The sequence below is a fragment of the Eucyclogobius newberryi genome, unplaced genomic scaffold, assembly GCF_026437365.1.
Source record: "Eucyclogobius newberryi isolate DKJ021-1_F unplaced genomic scaffold, fEucNew1.0.hap1 SCAF_1, whole genome shotgun sequence".
NCBI lineage: Eukaryota > Metazoa > Chordata > Actinopteri > Gobiiformes > Gobiidae > Eucyclogobius > Eucyclogobius newberryi.
The window spans coordinates 4,227,839-4,237,973 of NW_027315723.1; the positions used below are offsets into that span (position 1 = coordinate 4,227,839).

Genomic DNA, 10,135 nt, shown 5'->3' on the forward strand with positions numbered 1-10,135 from the left:
GGGGGGGGGGGGGGGGGGGGGGGGGGGGAGGAATCGGGAGGAGAAACAGGGTAAGAACGAGAGGAGAAAAGGCAAGAGAGAACATGGGAGGGAGAGAGAGAAAGAGAGGGATGAGAGAGGGAGGAAACGAGGAGAGAGTGAGATGAGAGAGAAGAAGGGAGCAAAAGGAGGAGGGGAGACAAGGAGCGAGAAGAATGTGTCGGTGGTGGACGAGTGCAAAGCGTTTTATGACTTCCGAGCTCGTGACCTGTGGCTCCGCATCGGCCTGTGATTGGACTAATGAGGTAGGCTCAGTGTGCATTGTTTTAACCTAAAAGTGCTATAAATCATATTACTGACAAAAACAAACGGCAAAAGGTAAAATAACTGGATTTTCAAATATCGAGGTTTGAAATGAATGAGAAAAAAAGTGAAGTTGACCCAAAATTTGAACTGTTATGACCAAAAAAGAGGCTTTATTCTGTATTTCCAGTGTGGACGTTTCAGTTAGTTTCCTTCATTACAGAAAATACAATATTTTCTTGCATCAAAATTGTGTTTAAGTTTCACAAAAAGCAGTGATTCAGTGGTTTCTCTTCCTGTTTATGCAGATGTTTCAAGGACTTTTTCCCGTTCAAAAGATAAAATATATTGTCCTAATTTCTCAACATTCTGGAACCTCTTTAAGGTCAACATTTAAATGAGCTGTTTTCAATTCCCTCTTAACATATAAACAAATAACCCGATATTTTTGCGATTTTTTTCTAACCAAACTGTTGTTCCTACTCAAAACTCAGAAGTTGTTATTTGCCAAAACCACTTTAATTTGTCACATTTTATAATATTTTGTGGGCGAGGCCGATCTTAAGCTCCTGATTCATTGCGTTGCCAGAAACACTAAATACAGATCATTTTATGTCATTTCCAACTGATCAGATCGATTTGATTTGAACTTCAGCAAATTCTGTTGTTCGTAATCTGTCTTTATGTAAATCAAATGTGGACCGACTTATTTACATCAGTATTTTACAAAACTAACGATGAGACTGTGACCTGTTTTTAGACCTTAACCGAGTTTTATAAACCTGCTTTCTCGTTATAAACCTCTTTATAAACCTGCTTTCTCGTTATAAACCTGCTTTCTCGTTATAAACCCGCTTTCTCGTTATAAACCTCTTTATAAACCTGCTTTCTCGTTATAAACCTGCTTTCTCGTTATAAACCTTGTTATAAATCTGCTTTCTCGTTATAAACTTGCTTTCTCGTTATAAACCTGCTTTCTCTTAATAAACCTCGTTATAAACCTGCTTTCTCGTTATAAACTTGCTTTCTCGTTATAAACCTGCTTTCTCTTAATAAACCTCGTTATAAACCTGCTTTCTCGTTATAAACCCGCTTTCTCGTTATAAACCTCTTTATAAACCTGCTTTCTCTTAATAAACCTTGTTATAAACCCGCTTTCTCGTTATAAACCTCTTTATAAACCTGCTTTCTCGTTATAAACCTGCTTTCTCGTTATAAACCTCTTTATAAACCTGCTTTCTCGTTATAAACCCGCTTTCTCGTTATAAACCTCTTTATAAACCTGCTTTCTCTTAATAAACCTTGTTATAAACCCGCTTTCTCGTTATAAACCTCTTTATAAACCTGCTTTCTCGTTATAAACCTGCTTTCTCGTTATAAACCTTGTTATAAACCTGCTTTCTCGTTATAAACCTGCTTTCTCTTAATAAACCTTGTTATAAATCTGCTTTCTCGTTATAAACTTGCTTTCTCGTTATAAACCTGCTTTCTCTTAATAAACCTCGTTATAAACCTGCTTTCTCGTTATAAACCTGCTTTCTCGTTATAAACCTGCTTTCTCGTTATAAACCTGCTTTCTCGTTATAAACCTGCTTTCTCGTTATAAACCTTGTTATAAACCTGCTTTCTCGTTATAAACCTGCTTTCTCTTAATAAACCTTGTTATAAACCTGCTTTCTCGTTATAAACTTGCTTTCTCGTTATAAACCTGCTTTCTCTTAATAAACCTCGTTATAAACCTGCTTTCTCGTTATAAACCTGCTTTCTCGTTATAAACCTGCTTTCTCGTTATAAACTTGCTTTCTCGTTATAAACCTGCTTTCTCGTTATAAACCTGCTTTCTCGTTATAATTCTCCCGAACAGCACCCCGACTCTGGAACTCCCTCCCCCAACCTGTCCGCCACTCTCCCTCACTCACAACATTCAAATCCCGCCTAAAAACATACCTCTTCACCCAAGCCTATGACCTCCCCTACCCCTAGCCTCCTCTACCCCATTGCCTACTCTTCTACCCCCTGTTACATCCCCATCTTTTTCTCTCTACTTCTTCTGTCTTGTTCATTTTATCTGTATATTAATGTGTATTGTACGTGCTGTCCCCCCTGTCTGTAAATACCCCCCCCTTTTTTATTATGTTCAGCGTCTTTGGGTCACTGAAAAGCGCTATATAAATAAAAGTTATTATTATTATTATTATTATTATAAACCTGCTTTCTCGTTATAAACCTGCTTTCTCGTTATAAACTTGCTTTCTCGTTATAAACTTGCTTTCTCGTTATAAACCTGCTTTCTCGTTATAAACTTGCTTTCTCGTTATAAACCTGCTTTCTCGTTATAAACCTGCTTTCTCGTTATAAACTTGCTTTCTCGTTATAAACCTGCTTTCTCGTTATAAACCTGCTTTCTCGTTATAAACTTGCTTTCTCGTTATAAACCTGCTTTCTCGTTATAAACTTGCTTTCTCGTTATAAACCTGCTTTCTCGTTATAAACTTGCTTTCTCGTTATAAACCTGCTTTCTCGTTATAAACTTGCTTTCTCGTTATAAACCTGCTTTCTCGTTATAAACCTCGTTATAAACCTGCTTTCTCGTTATAAACCTGCTTTCTCGTTATAAATCTGCTTTCTCGTTATAAACCTCTTTATAAACCTGCTTTCTCGTTATAAATCTGCTTTCTCGTTATAAACCTCGTTATAAACCTGCTTTCTCGTTATAAACCTGCTTTCTCGTTATAAACCTGCTTTCTCGTTATAAACCTGCTTTCTCTGCTTTACAATCCACAGATCCTATACTTTCACACTTGGATAACCATCAACACAAAAAGTCATAAACTCTGGTGCTATAAATGATATTGTTTTGTGCTAAACTGCTTCTGTTCTTCTCGCACTTGTGGAAAAGGTGTTTTTAAGTCAACACGTGATGACTTTGACAAATTGCTGGCTCGTACCTGGAGCAGTGTAACAGGATCGGCCCTTTCAGGAGGTTTTGAGGGTTTTTACGGCGTTCATAAAAAGTCAGCTGAGCCCGTCCTGCAATGACACACGCTGTTAAACTCACCAGAAAACAGACGCGCGCTAAAGACGGCGAAAAGTGCATTTTATACATTCTACAGAGGTCAGTTCTTTACTCGAGTAACGTTTTTACGAATTTGTCCTGATTGTAGTTTTCCAGCACTTGAGTATGAATATTCTCTTTAAACACTTTTTGACTCTAGATTAGAGCAATATTATTTTGAATAAGGCCGCAATGATTAAAGGAGACATACTGTGCTTTGTCAGGTTTGTAGTGTTGAAGTATAATATAAGTTCTATATGAATAATAATAATAACTTTTATTTATATAGCGCTTTTCAGTGACCCAAATACGCTGAACATAATAAAAAAAGGGGGGGGTATTTACAGACAGGGGGGACAACACGTACAATACACATTAATATACAGATAAAATGAACAAGACAGAAGAAGTAGAGAGAAAAAGATGGGGATGTAACAGGGGGTAGAAGAGTAGGCAATGGGGTAGAGGAGGCTAGGGGTTGGGGAGGTCATAGGCTTGGGTGAAGAGGTATGTTTTTAGGCGGGATTTGAATGTTGTGAGTGAGGGAGAGTGGCGGACAGGTTGGGGGAGGGAGTTCCAGAGTCGGGGTGCTGTTCGGGAGAATGCTCTGTCGCCAAAAGTTTTGAGTCGGGATGTTGGTGCAGTCAGGGTGAGAGAGGAGGAGGATCGGAGAGCTCGGGTGGGGCGGTGGGGGATGAGGAGGTCAGACAGGTAGGGGGGGGCAAGGTGGTGAAGAGCTTTGAAGGTGAGGAGGAGTATTTTAAAGTTTATGCGCTGCTTGATGGGGAGCCAGTGGAGAGAGCGGAGAACGGGAGTGATGTGATCACGGGACCGGGTGTGGGTGAGGAGGCGGGTGTGGGTGAGGAGGCGGGCAGCGGAGTTTTGGACCATTTGGAGTCTGTGGAGGGAATGGGAGGAGATGCCAGTGAGGAGGGAGTTGCAGTAGTCAAGGCGGGAGGAGATGAAGGCATGGATGAGGGATTCAGCAGCGGGGAGGGTGAGGCAGTGTCGGATTTTGGCGACGCGGCGGAGGTGGAAGTATGAGGTCTTGACAATGTGGCTGACATGGGGAGTAAAGGAGAGGGTGGGGTCCATGATGACACCGAGATTGCAAATAACTTTTGTAATCGACAGTTCAAAACAACATCAACTCGTCTCGGTGACGTTTGAGGGCCAAACATGTATCACTTGGACTCTTCATTTTCCAAATAAGTACAACCAAGTGCAGGGATGGGGGCGGGGACAGGGGGTAGGTGGAAACAGGAATTTCCTGAGCACTCAAGCCACACTTGCAGGAATCAATCACAACACAATTTTGAGCAAACTAATGATGAGCTGTAAGAAGGTTTCAGCACACGTCCCCTTTAAATGTACTAACTGTGAGTAGTTCTCTCACCTCTCCACAGACCTGACTTGTCACTAGGCCTCTTGTACATCACGTCACATGCTGCTCCCTTAAATGCAAAGTGGATTTGAGCAAACTATTACTGCCACTGAATATTTACATCTGGAGTCAGTGATCTCATTTCTTTCAGATTTTTCAAGGACAATTATGAAAAATAAGAAAAACCCTCTTAATAGAAGAACTCTTATAAACAAAACAAAAAACTCATCTCATATCTTAATAGGGAATGGAGGGAAAAAATAAATAAAAAATTAAAATTAAACGTTAAAGGCGTATTGGACGATTTTTTGGCGATATGAGAACGCAGGCGGAAGTACGCATGCCACTCCCCCGTGCACATGCCACTCCCCCGTGCACATGCCACTCCCCCGTGTGGACCGATACAACACACACGTGCGTTTGTTTATTAGTGCAACGGATCACATCGCATCTCTCGTCTCCCGTAGATTTCTGTCCACTTCTGCGTCAGCTCGAACTGTCTTTCTCCGTCTTCATTTTGCCCCGTGCACTGAGGGAACTATATTATGATAGATCCATGCGCTTAGACACGCGGAAACGTGGGGACGAGCCTGACGCGGCTGCAGGTGAGCGGCAGGTGCGTTTTATGATTGATACGTGGCAGGACAAATGATTTATCCACGCCACGAGGAAATATGATACAAAATTTGCTGAAAAAAATCGTCCATACCACCTTTAATGATTGAAATTGAGTGATTTAAAATGAATTCTACTTTGTCGATATCTGTTGTGCATGTAAACACACACCAAAAATATGATCAAATGATTGTGTTATCTGCAGTACTAGTTCTCTCATGTGCACTGGCCATGGTAAATATACTCACACATACACATACTGTCCCTTATCACTTCTGACACACTTTATCCAGGCAAAACATAAAATCTTTCTAAAGCGTTCTAGAGGAACTTTCTTCCCATTACTTTTGCTTTGCTCACAAATGAACTTTTAAGTTTTTTTTTTTTTTATTTAAAAACCCAGAAAACTTGCAAATAAAATTTGTTGTTGAACAAATTAATTAACACCAAGTTGGATTAATTTATTTACAACTTTCTTCCATATCATCATCAATCAGATGTCTATTGCAGGAGTCTCATTTACATATTGTCTTTACACTCACAAAAAATATGTATTAAGTTTCTGATGGAAACATAAAGGTTGCTGTGGCGTTTCCATCATGGTGTATTTTATTTGTTATTCAAATTGTTACCGCTCTATTTGACGTTCCATTCCAGCTATAAAACGTTTCCATTTTTCGTTTTGCTATTTGATGACGGTCCCTAAGTACTCGTCTCGGCTCCGGCTGCACATTTGGAGCCGTGTGATTCGCTGCGCCCAAAATATGCATCTGATTGTTAAAAACGAGGTCGCTTGGCAGTGTAAATATGAATATTTTGGCTGTGAATGATCTGCAAAGACTTTTGCGTTTAGGAGCTATTGACCTCGGAAGTCTGAATCTGTGACGCTAACTTTACCGCATGTGGCTCCTCCCACTTTCAGACTCGATCTGAGGCAGCAGCGGGACTCGTCATGACAACACAGCCTCCACATGTGTCATGCTTTGCTCACAGTTCATGTTTTATTCCCCTACAATAAAAGCACGTGTCGCACACTCTCACACACTGTAGTACAGCTATAAAGTCATAAGTTATAAATCATTATCTTGAACGCTTTTGTTTTCGAAGAGGGTTTGAACTTCAGTGAAGGGCCAATCTGAGCCAAGCATCTGTTTAATCAGCACTTAGCCCCGTGGAATGTAACTCATGGATCGACTTACGTGCTTTGTTTGGCCACCACTGTAAGGAATTAAACCCTGCGCATTGTGCCTGCTAAAGGGATATATATATATATATTCTAAGGTAAGCGATGCATTTCAACTGATAACTCTGGACAGACAGACAGATTAGACCGCTAGACTGCATTTTAAAAGCAGAGTCAGACATACTTTTGTTGTAATTGACCATTTTTTTCATTTTTTTTTAACTTCTCCTGGTATTTTTCAGACTGTTGAGTCATATGTTGTACAGTATAACAGTTCTCTTTCTTGAGTAAAGGTGTTGGTTCCTTCTCCAGCTGTGGCTGAGTCGACCTGGGACAAAACCTTCATGTTGACATCATTACAAGATTTGAAGGTTTGTGTTTCTTGCAACACTTCAGATGTTATTGGGTTTTCTCAAATAAACACTTAAAATGTGCCCTTTCAGTGAAATAACTTCAAATATACTTAATTACATCATTCTACTTTTCTCTTCTTCTTTAGCAGTATTTTCAGCGTGTGCAAAGCATTTTATTTTTAAGTTTGCTGGGCTTTAATGCTCAAGATTCCTTCCTAATATTTCATGAGTTACAACTTCCTACAGGCAATATTTTTCACTTTTCCCCATTCAAAAGCGAGGATATTTCATTTTAAATTGTGAATTGCTATGGCAGTGGTCCTAATTTGTCATTATTCTGAAATCCATTGAAATATATAGGACAATAATATTATGTTCTGTCATAGCACTTGTTCTGGTGCCTTAGGAGATCAAAAATGAGCAGGGGAGGCCATTATTTTCCTCCGAGGGCCGGCCCGCGATCATTGGTGTGAATAAATAAATAAATAAATAAATATATATATATATATATATATATATATATATATATATATATATGCAGGGTTCAGATTAAGGATTTTCTCTTGTATAGCGGCGCTGCTAAACAATCCGTTCATTTTTTCAAATTTGTTTAGCAATTTGATAATTGCATCGCAAAACACGAAAGTGACTAACAATCAATATTTTCCATTGATGTAACAAGATTATTTATTTCAAAAGTATTTGTAAATATTCTATTTTAAAAAACCTCCTAACAAATGAACTTTTAAGTTTTTTTTTTTTTTTTTTTAAAAACCCAGAAAACTTGCAAATAAAATTTGTTGTTTAACAAATTAATTAACACCAAATTGGATTAATTTATTTACAACTTTCTTCCATATCATCATCAATCAGATGTCTATTGCAGGAGTCTCATTTACATATTGTCTTTACACTCACAAAAAATATGTATTAAGTTTCTGATGGAAACATAAAGGTTGCTGTGGCGTTTCCATCATGGTGTATTTTATTTGTTATTCAAATTGTTACCGCTCTATTTGACGTTCCATTCCAGCTATAAAACGTTTCCATTTTTCGTTTTGCTATTTGATGACGGTCCCTAAGTACTCGTCTCGGCTCCGGCTGCACATTTGGAGCCGTGTGATTCGCTGCGCCCAAAATATGCATCTGATTGTTAAAAACGAGGTCGCTTGGCAGTGTAAATATGAATATTTTGGCTGTGAATGATCTGCAAAGACTTTTGCGTTTCGGAGCTATTGACCTCGGAAGTCTGAATCTGTGACGCTAACTTTACCGCATGTGGCTCCTCCCACTTTCAGACTCGATCTGAGGCAGCAGCGGGACTCGTCATGACAACACAGCCTCCACATGTGTCATGTCGTTATTGACAATCGATTGACGAGTGATCAGTACTTTTAGGCGCTTTGGTTATACAATTGAACACACATTTTTGTATCGCAAAAGCTGCGATACAAAAACACTTTTTTCTGACAAATGCATCGCATTTGAGAGAAATTACGTCGCATTTTGCGATGCGATACCGCTTATTCTAAACCCTGGTATATATAAATAATAATAATAATAACAATAAAATATCAAATAAAATATCACTTTTCTGTCAAACATAGGCTATTTAATCTATTATTTAATTAATTTAATGTCATCTTTATTAAGGATACAAGTACAGACTGATGTTACAGACAGTTAAAAAATAGAAACTAAAGTCTCTCTAGGGGCCGGATTAAAACATGCCGAGGGCCACAGCTTGCCCCTGGGGCCACAAATGCCCAGGTCTGGCCTAAGGGGGGATTTAAAAAAAACAAAAAACATTTTAAATAATGTTTTCTTTCTTTCTTTTTTTAAATATTACTTGGCATGTTCAGCGGGCCGTATTATAAAGACAAACGAGCCGCATGTGGCCCGCGGGCCGTAGTTTGCCCAGGTCAGCTCCAGAGCCTCACTGCTACAGATATGAGTGTACTTCTGCACAGCCAGGGCCGGTCAGGCTGCAGTGGGACAGGGAACACGGTGTTTCACGGTCACTTCTTGGTCACTGTGGATCACGTTCACCAGAGCAAGTCCCAGACGTGACTCTTTCCTCTGCATTTACGTTTCACATTTATTCTACACAAAAAAGCGCATGGGATCAAAGCAGAAAGAAAACAATGCACAATATTAGACACAAACACGTCATTTATGTTGCAAAATGAAGAAACGGAGCAAGTTTAAAACTGAGACTCGAAAAGTAAAGGAGAAAGACAAGTGCAAAGAGAAGCAGGGGGGCACAGGGGGGCACAGAGGGGCACAGGGGGGTACAGAGGGGCACAGGGGGGCACAGAGGGGCACAGGGGAGCACAGAGGGGCACAGAGGGGCACAGGGGGGCACAGAGGGGCACAGGGGGGCACAGAGGGGCACAGGGGGGCAAAGAGGGCCACAGAGGAGGGGCACAGATGGGAACAGGGGGGCACAGATTGGCACAGGGGGGTACAGAGGGGCACAGAGGAGGGGCACAGAGGAGGGGCACAGAGGAGGGGCACAGAGGAGGGGCACAGAGGGGAACAGGGGCATGCTGACCCACTCCTTCACTGCCCTCTCGTATTCAGAGATTAACCCTGTGTTGGCAATGGGTGTTTATCTGTTGCTCAAAACATGTATGTCGTGCATAATGTGCGCACGTTTCACCGAACGTCTGGAGCCCTCTTCAAAGGTCTGCACCCCCTCGAACGCCCCACATTTTGTGTTATAGCTTTTAAATGTCACTATCTTATATTTCATTAAATGCACATACTTGATTTTGAACAGGTAATTTCAAAATATCACTCAATATAAGGTAAGATATTCCTTTATTGTCCACACATGGGGAAATTTCATTGTTGCAACGCAGGTAGATACAGAGGAAAAGGACAGATAACTTATAGGAAGTTTGAAAAACACTCTTAATAGAAGAACTCTTATAAACAAAACTCTTATAAACAAAAACTCAGAACCTCTCATTTCTTAATAAGGAATGGAGGGGGAAATAAAGATAAAATAAAATAAAAACAGCTAGAGTAAGACAAAATAATACAAATAATAATGGTAAAATAAACACTCTATTTACATCAGTTATATGCACATGAATGTGACATTATTAACAGTTTGTCTTTTTAAATGTATATATTAGTAGTAATTATTGAGAATATTCCATTATTATTTATTCATTCTGGTGTATTCTTGATGATAAACTACAATCCCCATTAATCCTAAATATGAGTTTCTAAGGGGTTTGATTGACGTATGCGGT

At 39.8% G+C, this 10,135-nt stretch overlaps 1 protein-coding gene across 1 annotated transcript in view; it reads left to right on the forward strand.

The window, feature by feature from the left end:
• Positions 1 to 264: 264 nt before the first annotated feature.
• LOC140358650 (sodium- and chloride-dependent GABA transporter 2-like) overlaps positions 265 to 10,135 on the forward strand; it is a 56,930-nt gene continuing 47,059 nt past the window's right edge. Inside the window, exon 1 of the mRNA XM_072443683.1 lies at positions 265 to 284. Coding sequence (XP_072299784.1) covers positions 280 to 284 — 5 coding nt within the window. The 5' untranslated portion in view covers positions 265 to 279. The remainder of the gene's footprint in view (positions 285 to 10,135) is intronic.